Consider the following 17,708-nt stretch of genomic DNA (forward strand, 5'->3'; position numbering starts at 1 on the left):
TAAAGAACAGTCCCTAAGTACTTGCAATGTTGCTAGTTTTACTGAAGCAAAAGAAATAATATGTACCACCACTGCTGATATCAAACTGGTTTTACCATTGTGTAAAAGGATTTCCAGTATGGACATGTTCCTATATGTTACGTCAAAGCAGGAGATGCGCGAGAGGCGGGTTTACTTTGAAAGGGGGACGTCTTAAATCCGAGGAAACCATTCAAAACCAGCAGAGGGAAAGCGTCTGCCTGTGTCCATCACTTTACGAAAGCATCATCCAACCGCCAGCACCACTTACTCACCAACAAGCTGTCCTGCAGAAAAGCCCTCAAGATGGCCCCTATCTCCATCAGGACCGTGTTAATCAGTGAAAGTGTGGACCCTCGCTGCAGGACGATTCTGGAGCAAAATGGCATCCGAGTTACGGAAAAACAGAGCATGAAGAAGGATGAATTACTGGCGGAGATCAAGGTAAAGTTGCACTCGAGCTGATTTCACGTGCACCAGTGTCGTGTTTGTTTCAACACAACTTGCAATTATCCAATCATATTTTAGATAAAATAGTTTAGTCGCTTTGGCTGGCATCACTTTAAAAGCTCGTGTGATTATTTTGTTGTGTTTGGGAATAGGCACAAATGAGTCTTTGGTTTTAGGTTTTTATTTAATCAAAATTTAATTAAAGGCGTGTGCACTTTTGAGGGTTATGTACTCGCGTTTTTCCTGTTTGTTCTGACTCGTATTTGCGGAGTTGATTTGCAGCAGCCACTGATTGTTCATGTAGTACCGCCCCTTGGTAGAGCTGATGCAACTCATCTCTGAGTTTACCGGCATCATGCAGCACGCTGACAGGATCACCCTTAGGCTGTGCATGTTACAAAAATCAACTCTGTAAAATTTAGATTGGTCATATTAGAAGCAATGAGTTCTAATGGAAGGGTTTTCATACAAACTCAGGGTTTAACCTATGTTTTTTTCTGTTTTTTTTAAAAAAAAATTCTATGTATTTTTTTTAAATAGGTCAGAAATCTTTTGTCCAACGCCAATTTTTACTTAGGCATTTGCAGATTGTTCTATTGATTAAATAACAATAAAGACTAAAGTTTTTTTTAGGTTAAGGATCAAAACAAAGTCACAGTAAAAAAAAAATAGGGGTCGACAGATTATCGGCCTGGCCGATTACTGACGTCGATACTACTATTTTGCCCATGATCTGTATCGGCGTTTTGGTGATAAAAAATAAATAAATAATTTAAAAGTGCAAAGAAAGTGTCCGCATTAGAGGAGCTTTTACTTGTAAAACCTCCGAGAGCTATTTTTATTTATTTATTTTAATTTTTAATTTTCACTTGAATTTATAAAAGAAATTGCTGTAAACTTTCTCTGTATGATGTTGAAAGTTTCAGTTTTGATTAAACATTTTCAAAAGGCATTTAAACAAAGTTTTATGTTTGAGTAGGTTATATTACAAATTCTAATTGCTGACAGAAAGATTTTAATTTTTATTGAAAATGCATATCGGCTCCAAATATTGATTATCTGTCTCATTAACTACTAAAAATAAGTATCGGTATCGGCCCTGAAAAACCAATATCGTTCAACCCCTTATTAAAATGCTATGTCGATGCCCCTCCTTTTCCCTAGAGATGGACAGTAAGTGAGAACAGCAGTGGTTCCAAACTTGGTCTGAAGGGACTGCAAGTGACTCATAAACATTGTCAAAAGTGTAAAAAAAACACAATTTATTTTGAAGTACAGTGAACTTCCAGCACAGTGCTTTTATTTTGAAGTTCCATTGCAGTTTATTCTTGCAGTATGTTTTATTTCTTTGTGCTCTAAGTCAACTAAACTGAGCTAACTAAACTACTGACATAAGAGAAATCCAGACCCCACTACTGTATCTAAGACCGAATGCTCACTCCGTAGCTCATTCCAAGTCAAGTCCTGGAAATAATTATGTGTTTACTACTTTTTCATTGGGCAAGTGAGTTGCTAAAGGGAATAACTCTCTGTTAGGCCCTAAAAGTTAGCTGTGTCCCCCTAATGGCCCGATCCCAACCCATAAAGGCTACATTCACACTAATACATTTTTTTGTGGGTTTTAAATGCCGTTTATGCCTAATGTCCACACTGGTCTGACCTTTCTGAACCCCTTAAATGGAGGCTTTTGAAAATTGTGCTGTCACCTCATGTTGCTTGAGTCTCAGCTAACAAGTTGACCATGGCCATACCTCAAAGACTACAACCAACAGCGAAGCAGCTCTGACATTCTGCACCTGCGTGAGAAGATATAACTCTCCATACCAGCAGGTGGGGGATCATCTGTTACTGTCAGAAAGGGAAAGTGGAAGAACGTCACAGCTCTAGTTAGCCAGTTAGCACATTAACAACACAATCCGATGTTGAAAGAACAAAACATAAGTACCACGAACCAGTGAAAAACAACAAAAACCAAATGTTTCTGCTCTTTGGCCAAATAAAGTAATCTTACCTCATGTAACAAGTTTTTTTCTGACCTCACTCCCTCTTGCTAAAAAAAAAGCTGACAAGGGCCGAAAAGAGCCAGTAAAGCGGGAAACACCTCAAAGACAAAGGTGAGACTCACCAATGACTCAGCGCTGACCGTTGGCTTGGTGTGTCAGGGCTTTTAGTATGAAAATGCAGAGGAAGTGTTTTAGTCTGGACGGGCGACAACAGAGATGATTACGCTAATGCACATGTTAGCTTCCTGGTTGATTCTCAAAAATCATGACTTGTCAAGCCAAATTTTTATAGCTAGGCCTACATGCCTTTTATGTCTTCCTTAATATTTCAGTACACCTGTCAACATGTCTGCAGTGAGAAAAGTCTATTGTCCACCTACTGCTGCTGAGAGGAGAGAAAAAATCATGAAAAGTTCCACTTGCGCTTCGTCCATGGACCCGAAAAAGCCTTTGAATTCAAAGAAGTGACACAGAATGATCACAAAGGGACACACATAAACCTAATGTCGATTTCTCTTTTTTTTTTAAATTACTGAGGAAACAGCTGAAAATGTTAGATTATTTGATGGTCTGTGCCTTTAATGTTAGTAAGACAGGTCTGCATTCTGCATGGTAGAAACAAAGACTTCAGTGTGCTGCAGCAGGCGTCTGCGCTGTACTCGGTTTTACGGCTTTACACTCTGAGAAAAAGTTTAAAACCCCTCAATTGTCGTTGTATAATTCACACTCTGCTGCAGTGGCCACTTTGCTATTTTGTTAGGTTGGTCTAAGTTTGACAGATTAGATTAACTCCAGCAATAATAACCCATGACACCAATCCTCTGCTTTTCTCTCCATCCCAGGACTATGATGGCCTCGTGGTTAGATCTGCGACGAAGGTGACCGCTGATGTCATCAATGCTGCTGATAATCTCAAAATCATTGGGAGAGCTGGAACTGGTGTGGACAATGTCGATGTTGACGCTGCAACCAAAAAGGGTATTATTGTCATGAAGTGAGTCTGCAGTCTGTGCACAGATTTGATTTACTGTGCAGTTTTAGTATAATGTCCACTAACTACAGGCTGTTTTCTCCAGCACACCGAGCGGAAACACGATCAGTGCCGCCGAGCTGACATGTGCTCTCCTAATGAGCCTCTCAAGGTGATTCTTGTTTTTATTTATTTTTTATAATAATAATAATTAAATTAAATAATTTGAATTTAATTTTTATCCCTGGTATTTTCTGTTTTGGAATTCTTTCTTTCGGTCTTTCTTCCTTTTTGGTGTTTTTTTTAATTATATACACTATCACCAAATTTAAACAAATATATTTTTGCATATTTTAAAAGCACTTGTTTGTTTGTAACCCTCTGGGTTTTTTTCGCCTCATTTTTCTCCTGTTACTGCTTATTTTTCTTGTCTTTTTTTGTAGATGTATTTTATCATATGCACACATAAAGAGATTAAGATGGGAAACTGTCAACATGCTCAATCCTTTCAATTGCATGGAAGTACTGTAAAAGTGACATATTTTTCCTTTTCTGTTTCCAGAAATGTACCTCAAGCTGCGATGTCGATGAAACAAGGGAACTGGGATCGCAAAAAGGTAGGCAGAAATTTTAGTTTGCCCCCATGTGCTGTTTGAACGGCGGTGTGTTTGCAGTCGGCACAAAAAGCAATTATTGTTGCGTGGTCGGCTCCATTGTTCAGCCAGTCATCTCTAATCAGAGGTGTCACTTGGACAGGGTCATTGTTTTGTTTCTAATTTTACAGTTCATGGGTGCAGAGCTGTACGGCAAAGTGCTCGGAATAGTTGGACTCGGAAGAATAGGAAAAGAAGTCGCTTCAAGAATGCAATCATTTGGCATGAGGGTAAGTAACAAGATTATTCATGACGGGACTTGTCACATTTCCTCGAGGATAATTGTGCTTTCATAATTAGATGAACAAACATAGCAAAATATATTTGTTTTTTTATGTAATTTCTCAGACAATTGGCTACGATCCAATCACTCCTCCTGAGGTGTCAGCCAGCTGGGGGGTGGAGCAGATGTCTCTGGAGCTGCTCTGGCCGCAGTGTGACTATATCACCGTTCACACGCCCTTAATGCCCGCTACTGTTGGTGAGTTTCACTGAAGCTCTCATGATTATAAAGCCGTCATAGATTGTGTAGAAAAATTGTGGAATGCCTCTTTCATTTCATTGTTTTTTGTTCCCAAAGGTCTGCTCAATGATGAAACATTTGCTAAATGCAAAAAAGGAGTGAAGGTTGTGAACTGTGCGCGAGGAGGCATCATCGACGAGGCTGCTCTCCTCAGAGCTTTGGAGTCCGGACAGTGTGGAGGAGCAGGGCTTGATGTCTTTGTTGAGGCAAGATTATCAGAGCATACAATCTTATCTTAAAAGTGGAAAAAGTTTTTTTTTTTTTTTTTTGCTCAACTAATCATTATGAATGCAATGCTGATTACACAATGGAATGGCTATAGAATAATCACAACATCAGTGTTTAGATTGATTACTTAGAGCGCTGCAGAGATTACATTTTTTTGTAGGCCAACTCGGAAGTAGACATCATTCCGGTTCCCTCGTCAAAAAGCATTTCGGATTTTTCCATTGATTTTTGGATTATTGCAGAAAATCAGATCTGTGGCAAACAAAAGTTTCTGATACTCGCACATCAATCAGACTTTATTTATATGGCACTCCTTTATACAAACAGACTGTAACACAAAGTACAGTAAAACAAGAACAACCCCCCAACACACACACACACACACACACACACACACACACACAAATAAAAAGAGACTTTGTGATTTAGTATGTACTAACAAAATAGGAGCGCTCATTAAAACCAGACACTGATAAAACCTATGAATAGAAAGATAAAAATAAATAAACACATGAATAAATTGATACAATGATAATAGCAATAATAAAGAATAAACACAACAATACTGACATGATACTTCACAAATGAACAAAAGTGTTATGATTTTTTGAAGTTTAAATGCAGTCACCAGAAGTGAAAAGCTAACATTAGGCTATTGGCTTTAGTGTAGTTTGTGTATATTATAAACAAACTACACCTCAGCTGTGAGACTTCAATCATGCCACCACAGGAAAGAAGGCCGTGAAGCTGTGTTTTGTGTGATGATGATCTGTCTCATTTGGCCAGTTGTAAGCAACCGCATCTTTTAAGCCACATAAAAGCATCGAAATTCAAGAGTTTGGTATGTACTGAAATGTTGATGTGGTAGAACAAAATGTAAACGTCTCTTAAAGGTCCAGTGTGTAGGTTTTAGTGACATCTGGTGGTGAACAACGGAAAACTCCATCTGGTAAAAGTAAAAGTGCCCTTTTGCTCAGCTCAGAGTTAAACGGAAAGCTATCTGATTGTCGGCACCAACAATAATACCACGTTTGCATTTTAATCACACATTAATATTAATAAGAGTTGCTGCAGCCTACATCATACTGTGTTTTTGCTTTTGTTTTTTCCACAGGAGCCTCCAAAGGACCGCTCATTGGTCGATCACCCTAACGTCATCAGCTGTCCTCACCTGGGAGCCAGTACGAAGGAGGCTCAGGCTCGATGTGGGCAGGACATCGCTCTGCAGATTGTAGACATGGTGACGGGGAAGAAGCTGGTTGGAGCAGTAAGTTCTACTCTGTGTTTTTAGACATTTTCAAACAAATTACTGCTTATTTTTGGAGGGGTTTTTTTTGTTGTTGCAAATATTAAATGTATAACACACAAGGATATTTACAAGAACTTTTTATATGATCAAACTTCTATGGGAGGATATAAAAATTTCAAAATGATCCTGGTCAAAAAAATTGGGATACACTTGAGTTTTATTTTATGTATTTTATTTTCCAGCTTATGTAATGCATTCTGTGCATTAAATTTTTGTCCTTATTTTGTCTCACTTTCACTAGTATTATCAGGTTAGTTTTAGCCGTGTGAAGATGCATTCTATGTATTCGGTTCTGATCTTATATTTTTACATGCAGGTTTCATTATGTCTTCTATTTCTTTTGATGTGAAGCACTTGGTGCGTGTAATTTCTTTTTTTTAAAAGTGTAATGGACTGCATTTCTTGTATGAAAGGTGCTATACAAATACAGTTTATTATTATTATTATTATTATCTATGATATTATCCCCATAATCATTCAGATATGCTTTCAACAGTTAAAACGTCAGTGAAACATACTTGAATCACTTAACCTTAATTTAGTTAAGGTGACGTGTAATTTCATTGCATCACCAATAGCACACATCTTTTTTTTAGTGAAAAACATCAGCAATCTAAAAAGTATTTGAAATGGCAGAACCTTCAACATGAAAATATGCCAGTGCTCTCCTATGGGGTTTTTTTTGTGTGTGTTTTGAGGCTGATGTGAATGCAGCCTGTTTTTGCAGAATCTCTTTTATCGTTTGTTGCTTAACAGTCTGTTTTATTCATGATTATCCTGATAATTGAAATTCAGTATGTGAGTTGTGATTTACTGTGAGCTGCATTAAAATTGTATATATAATCCCATACCTACTTGTTAGCACTGCAAGACGGTAACAACTGTCAGCCTTTATCCACTTGTGTGGGTGGAGGCTGACATTGAAGGAGGGATTAGGTGAGAGACTCAGGTTAAACTTTAGTGATTCCTTTGTGAAATTCACAAGACATCTGGCAGCATAAATAATAAAACAAAATCTGCACCTTTACCAGCTGTAACCTGGCAGCAGTGAATTAAAGTACCGTGGCTGTAATGTGGGCCTCAGAATGGTTGAATTCATCCTTTTTTCCAAATATGTGATCACGTTGAGTTTATGAAAAGCACTCTGATTCCACGTCTTCTCCTTTTTGTAGATAAATGCGCAGGTTTTGGCCAGCACGTTCTCCCAGGAGTCTCACCAGCTGATCAAGCTCGGAGAAGCTGTGGGAGCTGTGCTGCAGTCATGCACTGCCTCTAGGAAACCATTCAAACATGTCCAGATCACGACTCAAGGTAAATTAACATGTGGAACCGGTTTGTGTGACCTGAAGAAGGAGGGGGGGTAATGTTGTGTTTTTTTCTCCCTCTGGTGGTGTGATTGTGAAACAGGTGCTGTTATAGTCAATCGTGAAGATGCACTTTTTGCTGTTAACACATTTTCTAAAATCCACATTTTTGCTTTCATTTGCTATCAGTGGCATGTAACCCTTTGAAACCTGAGCAAATTGTTTTGATATCTTTCATAAAAATGGGGAGAAGGCAACGAGCAACTTATCAAGACATGGCCGAAAATTAGTTTAAAAAAAAAAAAAAAAGTAAACAAGTTACAAGGAAATTTTCTGTAAATAAGCCAAAAGTAAAAAAAAACAAAAAACAAAAACATGTATTTATTTTATGTATTTTATTATATTTCGGTGATATTATTTTAAGAAGAAAATTGCTATTACTATATATATAATTTTTGTGACATTTTGCCCCAGTTTTGGGATATTTTTTCTAATAATCTTCCCCTCTTTAACCCCCGCCCCAAGCAAACACATTTTTAGCTAAGTTTCTTGTCATATTTCATTCAAATCTTTGTGGGACATTTCTTTTTAAGTTGGTCATTGTGTTTTTTCTCTCACTGTTTTTGAAAGAAATCAAACCAATTTGCTTCAAATAGCTTGTAAAGGCCTCTAAACGCAGCACAATAAAAGCGATGTTGATCCAGGTTTAAAAGGGTTAACAAAATGTATTGTTTTTTTCTGCAAACCAGGCGATTGCATGAAGTCCTCCACTGGTTACATGACTTCATCAGTACTGGTTGGACTGCTTAACCATGAATCAGGATGCTGCCCAAACCTCATCAACGTACTGAGCGTAGCAAAGGAGTCTGGAGTCACGGTACAACATCAACTCATTCTGGCAAACACCGGAGCACAGTAAAGAGTGTGTAAAAATAATCTTTTCATTCATGTGAACTGACTCTTCAGGTAAACCAGACTCACTGTGACTCCGAGGGAGCTGCCAGTGGCGTGTGCAAGGTGCAGGTCGAGGCTAATGGCTGCAGCTACAAAGCCGTCGGGTCAGTTCAGGGTGGCGTGCCGGTCCTGCTGGAGCTGAGCGACAGTGTGTTTAGACAGCCGGTCTCTCTCACTGGAAACCTGCTGTTCTTCAAGGCCTCCGCAAGTCCGCAGCTCCTGTCCTCAGTGGCTGGTAAGAAACTTTACATACATATATTACACTTAAGAGAAAGAAATTAATAGAATAAAGACATAACTGATGGCTACAAGCAGTTGGTCTCTTGATGGACACAAAGCGGGGCATATTTGTGACGTGTCAACTGAGGTACAAAGTTTCAGCTCTGTAAAACATTAAGCATGTCAACATTGTTGTTGTAATCAAGTCGTCTGTCTCACAGAATTTAGATTGTGGGTTTAAGCCTGTCACTATGTGAAACTAGTCTTGCACGGCTACACCTATTTCCACACTTCATTTTAGAAACAAGACACAACAACCTCTGAGCAAGCAAACAACACTGTGAAACATCTTTGAATGTTTTATGTTGCACTTTTTCTGCAGGGGTGTAGTCATTTGAATGCCAGGGCTCGCCATATCAAAGTTCCACCAGAACAAGTTCCCTCTTGACACTGGTTTGTGGGGACGCCATTGCTGCATCCTGGGCTGCAGCTCAAGATGATTAGGACTGGTTTAAATAAGAACACAAACAACCCAGAGCGTTTTTCTTCTGCCTATGCGAAACAAGTACTCAAGCACTTCACTTGAGTAAATCAAGCTGTCATGACTGTGTGATGCATCCAGCATGCCCAGACTTTATGAGCTCACAGGACATCCCAGGATTATTTAAACCAAAGCCACTCATTCATTTGAAACATACTAAAAAAAGATTTTAAAAATCATTCTGCCATTAAACTTTCAGATCTTCATGTTGACAACAAAGTCCATAAATTTCTGACAAAACATATGTAAATAATACTGTATTAATCAGAGATGAATAAATAAAATAATTCCCTTCCTCATCAGGCTTGTGAGGCATAATCAGCAGTCTTACAACCATGAATATTCAACAGTTTCAGTTTGTGATTATCTGGTCATCAGTTTATTCATCAAGTGGCTCTGCTGATATTGACAGATTTGTCTATTTAGACTCTTTTTGATAAGTATCTCTTTATTGGGGATCTTTGAAGTGTAGGCAGATGTTAATGATGCTGAAATAGCAACTTTCTCTGCAGGATTCTTCTCCTCTGAATCAGAATTGCACCCAAAGGACGTGCACGTTCATTTGCATTTGTTAGAACAGCCAACAAGAACGTCTCCTCACTGAGATGACCCGTGATTGTCCAAAGTCTCTTTTAGATTTTCTTAAGCCTGGAAACAGAGCCAAGAGGAGGTGCAAGTCTAGTTTACTCTCAGTCATCCTGAATTACAATCTGCTTAAAGTTTATCACAGGGTTTTATGTTCTGTGTTGTAAAAAAAAAAGAAGAAGAAGAATAGAAAAGCCCTACCCCAGCTTTAAGACTTTCAATTTGGATGTGTTGAGTTATGATTTCTCAGGACTTAATGGTGTGTTTTTCTTTCTTTAAACTCACACATATTCTCTCTCTTTTGTTGTTCTTTGTTTAGGAGTTCTGGCCGCTGAAGGAGTGGAGATTTTGTCCTTCAGTGCTCCCGCAGACCGCACTGATGATCTGTGGTATTGTGTGGGGGTGTCCTCTCTCCCGCAAGACCTCAGTGCCTTAAAGCCTTTGGTTAAAGAGGCTGCACAGCTCGTCATTTAAATGACAGCAGCAATGCTGTCTGAAAGTCTTAGCATCTCCGAGAGTGTCTAAAGTTTATCTATCTTGGTCTTAGCGTTTACAACTAACAACTTTGTTTAGAAGTTGAACATTTGCATTACAAAACTTTCATTTCGATAACATTCCAGTGTTTAGATGCTTTACGTGCACTTTGTTGAAGTGAAAAATAATGTTTCAGCATCATTCTGTTCCGTTAATTGTTTGACCTTTTCAGTGAAGAGGTGTAAAATAAAATACACTTACTAAAAACACAGTAAGAACAATTGTTTGTGTTTTTCTTATAATATCTTGAGTTATAGGAAATTATGTGAAGAATGAATAGAGTATAAAATTAGAATAACTCAAACACTAAAGAAAAGTCTAGAAGATCTTTAAAAGTGGTCACAATATCTTTTATAGTGGAGCTTGAAGTGTCTGGTTTGAAATCTTTATCGCTATAGTTTTTCATTGCATACTTTACCTATTACCATGAAAAATGTTAGGATGTAAGATGCATTTTTCTCCGCACTTCCCTTTTTACTTACCTACTACCTAAAAATATCTATCAGTTTATGCAGATGGTATGTTGAGAGTATTTTCAGTGGAAACTGTTGACCACCTCAGTTCTCCAGTTATGCAAGGAAACTGGACTCTGTTGACAAAAGCTGTAATTTCAGCTTGCTGAACACACGAGCTGCTGGTCCATCGCTGCCTTGATCACTTCGGTTGTTTGTGTTACTGTGAGACTTTGTGTGATTTTGGCGTTCAAAAGAGTTAGTTTGGATTCACCTCTAGCACAAACAAGCTGTTGGCAGCAGTGATAGAACAGCAGATCCTGTCTTTATCAATGTTAAATCACTGTTCTTCTCAATGGAGTCTGGCTTTGAAGAGAGCGAAATAACAGGTTCTTTTTTTTATTTTGGGAATCACTTTCTGACATTAACCCTCTCAAACCTGGGGCAAATTTGCTTTATTTTATTTTATTTATTTATTTATTTATTTTCAAAAAATGGGAGGAATGCAGTAAGTAATTTAAACATAAATAACCCTAAAAAATACAGGAAAGTTACTTTAAAATTAAAATAAAATTAGACAACCCTGAGCCTATGTAAAAAAAAAAATAAAACAAAAATGATGAACTTGAAAAAAATGCTTAAAATTATAATAATTCTGTAAAATAATTTTAAATATTAATAGAAATGAATATAATTTTCTGGACATTTTTCCCTTGCTTTTTTATTTTTATAATGTTTTATAATGTTTCTGATTTCTTGCAATTTGTTGGACAGAGGTTTAAGTACTTGTGAAAGGCATCTGAACACAGCGCAAGAAAAGTGATGTCGATACAGGTTTCAAACGGTTAAGCCCAATACATAAATCAATTGTGGAAAAAGTTTTTAATCTGTAACTAAGGAAATTATTTTAAGTTTTAAAGTGAAAATTAGACTTAAAAATCACTCAGATGTACTTCAGTGTCAAAATGTCGTATTGAAGAATGGCCGGTTTTAAAGGGGGGCATTTGTATACAGCAGGGAAAGAATTTTAAAAAGATGGTTCAGAGTTTTTGAAGTGGGTTTATATGGTGGGCTTATCCACAGTAGTAGATATCAGTCAGCACCCCTCTCAGTTTAGAGGAGCAGGCTGGAGTCTGATATGGACGCATAGCAATCTACTGTTGTGTAGGGGCCAGTAACAATATGTATTTTAGCCACCTTAAGAAAAGTTATACCTATACTGTCAATAGCAGTTTAATTCTATGTTCAGAATATTTTCACCGCTTTATTTGAAATACTGTACTTCAATACTGTTACTGCATACTTGAATTCCATGTGCATTTTCACTGTTAAATAACAAAGCAGCTGATGCAGTCATATCTCAGATCTTGTGCAGGAGTGAATATGGTGCACTGTGCTGTTAATCCTTGTTAGGATTAGTTAAAGCCTTGGCCACACTGAAAGTGGGCTCTAAACGCCATGGCAACGACAAGAAAGGGGGAAAACATGAATAGCGCACAGGAGAAGCGGCTTCTTGTTGGTGCTGCACTGAAGGCGACGCTCATTTGTGTAAGATTTGTATTCTGTCAGTGATGCTCCTCCGCCTGTTGGCTCCACTGATGCACCGCCTGTGAGTGCATCACGAGACCGTGGATGGAGGTTATATTTAGGCTGTGGGAGAAAATAGCGGTGTTGGGTGATTCCTCTGAATGGTTGCTTGGTTTTGTCAAGGACCTGCTTGTGGAGCTGCAGCAGAGAGCAGCAGCAGCAGGAGGAGGAGGAGGGGGGTCGACGCTGCTGCACACAGATACCAAAATAGGATAGAGCTGCCTGCGACAGTGCTGCACGAGCTAAATTGAGGTTCATGTGTTTTGAAGAGGAGCGTTCAAAGAGAGGACACACTGTCGAGCAGCACGGGTCATTCATGGAAATAGGATGAGAGGTAAGCCTATAGTGTTTCTTACTGAATCTAGCATTCTGTTTATAAAATACATAGTTAATAAAGGAACAATGACAACACGATTTTTCAAGCCATTAAGGGACTGTCTTTTATTGATTAGAGTAAGGGGGAGGGGGTGACACCTTTTCCTTTTTTTATATCATTACTCTCCCTGAAGCTACAAATAATTTTTCCTTGACCCCCGTGAGTGACCGGGGGAAAATGCATGACCTTCCTTCCACCATAAACAACCCTATACTAACTGTGTAACCATAACTGTGTGATTTCTTTCAAAAACATGGGGAAAAGGTGATGAGCAACATAACAAGCACGGCCCAAAATGTTGCAAGAAATTAGTAAGAAAGTTACAAGAAATGTACATTTATATATTATTTTCTGGACATTTTTCCAAGATATATATATATATATATATATATATATATATATATATATATATATATATATATATATATATAATTTTCTAATAATACACCCCCCTTTTTTTATTAAAAAAAACAACAACAACTAATTTTTAGGTCATTTGCTGTCATCTTTTTTATTTCTTTATGAATTTCATGCAATTTGAGGGACATTTCTTGGCAAGTAGATCATTGCCCTTTTCCCTATGTTTCTGAAAGATATCAGATCAATTTGCTCAGGTTTCAAAGGGTTAAATACAGTAACTCGCTGTCATATTTTCATGTATTTTCCACAGATACGATGTCACATAAACAAGGTGAAATCTACACATACGACTTCTGTGATGGTGACCACCCAGCTGAGCTTCTGGATGCTCTCCGGCATTTCTACATCAGTGGCCTGTTCACCGATGTTGCTCTACAATGTGGAGACTCTGGACAGGTGTTTCACTGCCACAAGGCCCTGCTGTCAGCCCGCAGCTCCTATTTCAAAATCATGTTCACAGCTGACATGAGGGAGAGGTCAAACAGTGTCATCAAACTCACTGGGGTCGATTGCGGGGTCCTGGGTGCTCTGGTGAACTACGTGTACACAGCTCAGGTGTGCATCACTGAGAGCAACGTGCAGAGCCTGCTGGAGGCTGCGGATCTACTGCAGTTCATATCTGTGAAACAAGCATGTGAGGAGTTTCTCATTCGCCTCCTGGATGTGGACAACTGCCTCGGGATGCATGCTTTTGCCGAGCTGCACCTGTGTGCCGGTCTGGAGAGGGCGGCCCGCAGATTGATGCTGAGCAAGTTCACAGAGATCATTCAGCAGGACGAGTTCTTGGAGCTGGATCATGAGAGAACGAGAGCCGTTTTGGCTGCTCAGAGCCTCACCGTGCAGAGGGATGAAGTGTTAATAGATGCTGTAGCCAAATGGGTGACCCATGACTTGGATAATCGTGTTCACTGTGCTGAGGAGTTGCTGCGCTCCATCCATCTGGAACTGGATGAGATTTACTTCAAGACTACTTTAGAGGTGCACAGACGATGTTTGCTGAACAGTGAAGGCAAATTTAAATCTATGATCGTTCAGGCTTTACAATCTAATAACAAGGAGATGTGTGCAAGCAGAAAAATGTCTTCTAGTATGTACATCATCGGTGGATACTACTGGCACCCTCTTTGTGAGGTGCACATATGGGATCCTATCAGCAACACCTGGGTGCAAGGAAAAGACATGCCTGACCACACAAGAGAGAGCTACAGCGTCAGTTTACTTGGAGCAAATATATATGTGACAGGTGGCTACAGGACAAACACCGTTGAGGCTCTGGACACAGTTTCTGTTTATAACTGTGACTACGATGAATGGACCGAGGGTTGCCCCATGATCACACCTAGATACTACCACTGTTCTGTGGCCCTGCATGGCTGTATTTATGCTATCGGTGGATACAGGGGAGGAGCTCCAGAGCAGGAGACAGAATATTATGATCCTCTGAAAAAGAAATGGTTCCCTTTGGCTAAAATGATTCAAGGTATGCAGAACATTAAGCGATACATGATATGTATTGATGAACTAAAGCAGGCATGTCAAACCGGTCCACAGGGGGGCCGGTGTGGCTGCAGGTTTTTGTGCCAACCAACCAAGAGCACACAGTTTGACCAATCAACTGTCTGAAGACGGAGATCAGTTGATTAAATGAGTCAAGTCTGGTGTGCTGCTACTTGGTTGGAAACAAAACCTGCAGCCACACCGGCCCCCCTGTGGACCAGTTTGACATGCCTGAACTAAAGGGTCAGTTTAGTAGCTGTTTGTCATGAATCTGCAGTTGCTCCCTGTGTAGCAACTGCAAATTGGTTTAAGAGCCAGATATGGCTTAGTAGACACAGGTTTCTACCTCTGTCCTGCACACTTTGCATATGGGAGAAGTTTTAATTCTGAAGCCTAACTGCTAAATATCTGTAAATCCTACACACTGGACCTTTGAGTCATTAATATTTATCGATATGAATGACTGATTAAATGATGCCTATAACCTCTTTTTCTTTTGCAGGTGTAGGAAATGCCACTGCCTGTGTAATGGGAGACAAAATCTATGTCACTGGAGGTCACTATGGGTACAGAGGGAACTGCACATATGAAAAAATCCAAGTCTACAGGCCCGATGTCGATCAGTGGAGTATCAGCACAATAAGTCCACATCCAGGTATGAGAAAAATAAAAGTAGATAGGAATAAAAATGTACTGAATATTTTATCCCAATTTGAAATTTTCTGTTTTCAGAGTACGGGCTGTGTTCAGTGTCTCTCGACAACAAGCTTTATTTGGTGGGTGGACAGACGACTATCGCAGACTGCTATGACACAGAGAGAGACGAATGGAGACCAATATCAGTGATGAAGGAGAGGAGGATGGAGTGTGGGGCTGTGGTAATAAATGGTTGTATTTATGTAACAGGGGGATACTCGTATTCAAAAGGGACTTATCTGCAAAGCATTGAGAAATATGACCCTGAGCTGGACTCCTGGGAGATTGTGGGGACTCTTCCGAGTCCGACCAGATCACATGGGAGTGTTTGTGTTTACAGTGTTTAGTGTCAAACCCTCATCGCATCTTTTTGTGCCAAATGAATCAGGTGTTGAAGTGTATAATGACCAATAGACTGTCACACAAGTTGCTGAGTTAGCTCTATATAACTGCCTTCAGTGAGGTTCACATTTGCCAAACTGTGAATTTAATAACGCGCATTTCATTTAAAACTCAGGGGATTCACAAATAGCACTTTAGTTACTTTTGAGTATTTCTGTATCAATAGATTGTAAGGAGAAAGCTGATGACTGTACTGAAGTGTGATTTTATTCCTCTTCATATATGAATCCACCTCAGACAACTGATGCACTAGAGCACACCAAATAATCCTTTCCTTTTTTTTAAAAAAAGTACTGTCAGTTGATTAAATAAATAACTACTTGTGTGATGTGATTTCTGCCTGAATTAATCAGTGAGCTCCACATATACGGTGCATTTGGACTTCTCAAGCTTCATCACATTTTGTCTGAACAGTTACACAGACATTTATCTTTGGCATGATCCTACAACATTTTTATTTTAATATTTAAGGTATAGACTGTTTGCTTATATGTTACAAATTTGGGATTTGGAGTTAATTGATATTGATTGTTGTGTAAAAACAAGGCAACTTTATATTGTAGAGGACCCTTTAACAACAGGTGATTTTAAGTGTATTAGACTTAAAAAGTCATTGGGAAAGGATGTAAAAGAAACAAGGCTTGATTATTTATCAATAAGATTAAAACAACATATAAATAAGCTAAAAAAAATACAATTGTATAAGTACAACAAAAATAGTAAAAAGGTGTGAAAACATGTACAAATTTAATATTACAACAAAAACAGATACGCTTTTTCTAAATTTAAACTGGGTGTTGTCCCTTAAAAAAGGACTGTAATGTGTTTGTTTCCCCAAAACAAATTCACAAAGATGATAGCACCCCAATAGTGAAAATAGGTAAAGATGAGATGATCCTTTATTTGTCCCTTAGCAGGGAAAAAGTCAACTTATGTTTGATCTTTTTTCAGCAGCATCTATTTTCAACTAATGGAATGACAAAATTGCTCAAGCATTCAGATTAAAGCATCGATCAGAGCATGCAGTTGCTTATATAACAGCAGTAACATTTAAAGTCACAACAGAAAAAACATTTTTCTTTTAAACCTGTGATCGGTGATGGAGGAAGTACTCAAATCTGCCTAAAAGTAGCAATACAGCAGTGTAAAATAACTGATATGAGTAGAAATCCATTCAAAATTTGTATATTGTATTTTTGCATTCAAAATAGGGCTTGAACCCCCAAATAATAATAATGCTAACCCTGAAATGTGGGCTTTAAACTTGTTTTTAATTAGACAACTATTCATTTGTGATGCACTAATGAAATTTGTACATTGATATTGTGTGTTTTGTGTGTGTAATGTGCTTTTTGTGTAATTTTATGTTGCATCGTCTGTGTCACCTCTTCTTCTTTGTATCACTTTATATCATGTGCTTATTGTGGGTGTTGTTTGTCGTGTGTGTGTGGCTCTTTTTTCTCTTTCTCCCTTTTTTTTCCACCTGTACAACATTATATTATTATGTTATTGTGCTGTATCTTTGTTCTGAGGGAAGGGGCTGCAGATACAAATTAGTTCTAAACTATAATCTGGTACTATGCATCAAATGGTAACATTAATGTTTTAGACTGTACATGGTCCCTTTCAAAATCAATAAATAATAATAATAATAAATAAATAATACATTTACACAAAAAAAGTTCAGGCTTGAATGTGTTATACTTGTTAAATGACACACAAATTAAACAATATCTACACTAAATCAAACAAACAATGACAAACTATAAATAAAATGACATAAAAGAAACAAAAAAAAAACCCAAAATAAATAAAAGAGTTAAAAAACAAAAAATACAATGAATAAATGAATGAATAAATAAAAATCTACAGTGAATCATAAATGACAGCACCTTATGCCGTTGTCAATGCAGTTACATGGGCTGACAGCGACACCCTGAGGCCGTGAGCGCCTCACACAGACGAGCTGCTGAGGCTTCATGTTACT

General features: G+C 38.3%; 2 protein-coding genes across 2 annotated transcripts; both read left to right on the plus strand.

The window, feature by feature from the left end:
* The first annotated feature begins 207 nt into the window (after nucleotides 1–207).
* Nucleotides 208–10,512, plus strand: phgdh (phosphoglycerate dehydrogenase). The gene is made up of 12 exons (XM_042494929.2): nucleotides 208–462; nucleotides 3,314–3,465; nucleotides 3,548–3,613; nucleotides 4,004–4,058; nucleotides 4,226–4,324; nucleotides 4,443–4,575; nucleotides 4,675–4,823; nucleotides 5,960–6,112; nucleotides 7,327–7,465; nucleotides 8,208–8,335; nucleotides 8,425–8,647; nucleotides 10,077–10,512. The coding sequence occupies exons 1-12, from the start codon at nucleotides 325–327 to the stop codon at nucleotides 10,229–10,231; spliced, it is 1,590 nt and encodes a 529-aa protein (XP_042350863.2). The 5' UTR covers nucleotides 208–324; the 3' UTR covers nucleotides 10,232–10,512.
* Nucleotides 10,513–12,168: 1,656 nt separating this feature from the next.
* klhl23 (kelch-like family member 23) lies at nucleotides 12,169–17,412 on the plus strand. Its single transcript, XM_088083238.1, has 4 exons — nucleotides 12,169–12,664; nucleotides 13,377–14,606; nucleotides 15,126–15,278; nucleotides 15,356–17,412. The coding sequence occupies exons 1-4, from the start codon at nucleotides 12,658–12,660 to the stop codon at nucleotides 15,664–15,666; spliced, it is 1,701 nt and encodes a 566-aa protein (XP_087939364.1). The 5' UTR covers nucleotides 12,169–12,657; the 3' UTR covers nucleotides 15,667–17,412.
* The last annotated feature ends 296 nt before the right edge of the window (nucleotides 17,413–17,708 follow it).

This window comes from Plectropomus leopardus, chromosome 10 (assembly GCF_026936395.1).
Source record: "Plectropomus leopardus strain MGB_pleo_1.0 chromosome 10, ASM2693639v1, whole genome shotgun sequence".
Taxonomy (NCBI): Eukaryota; Metazoa; Chordata; class Actinopteri; order Perciformes; family Serranidae; genus Plectropomus; species Plectropomus leopardus.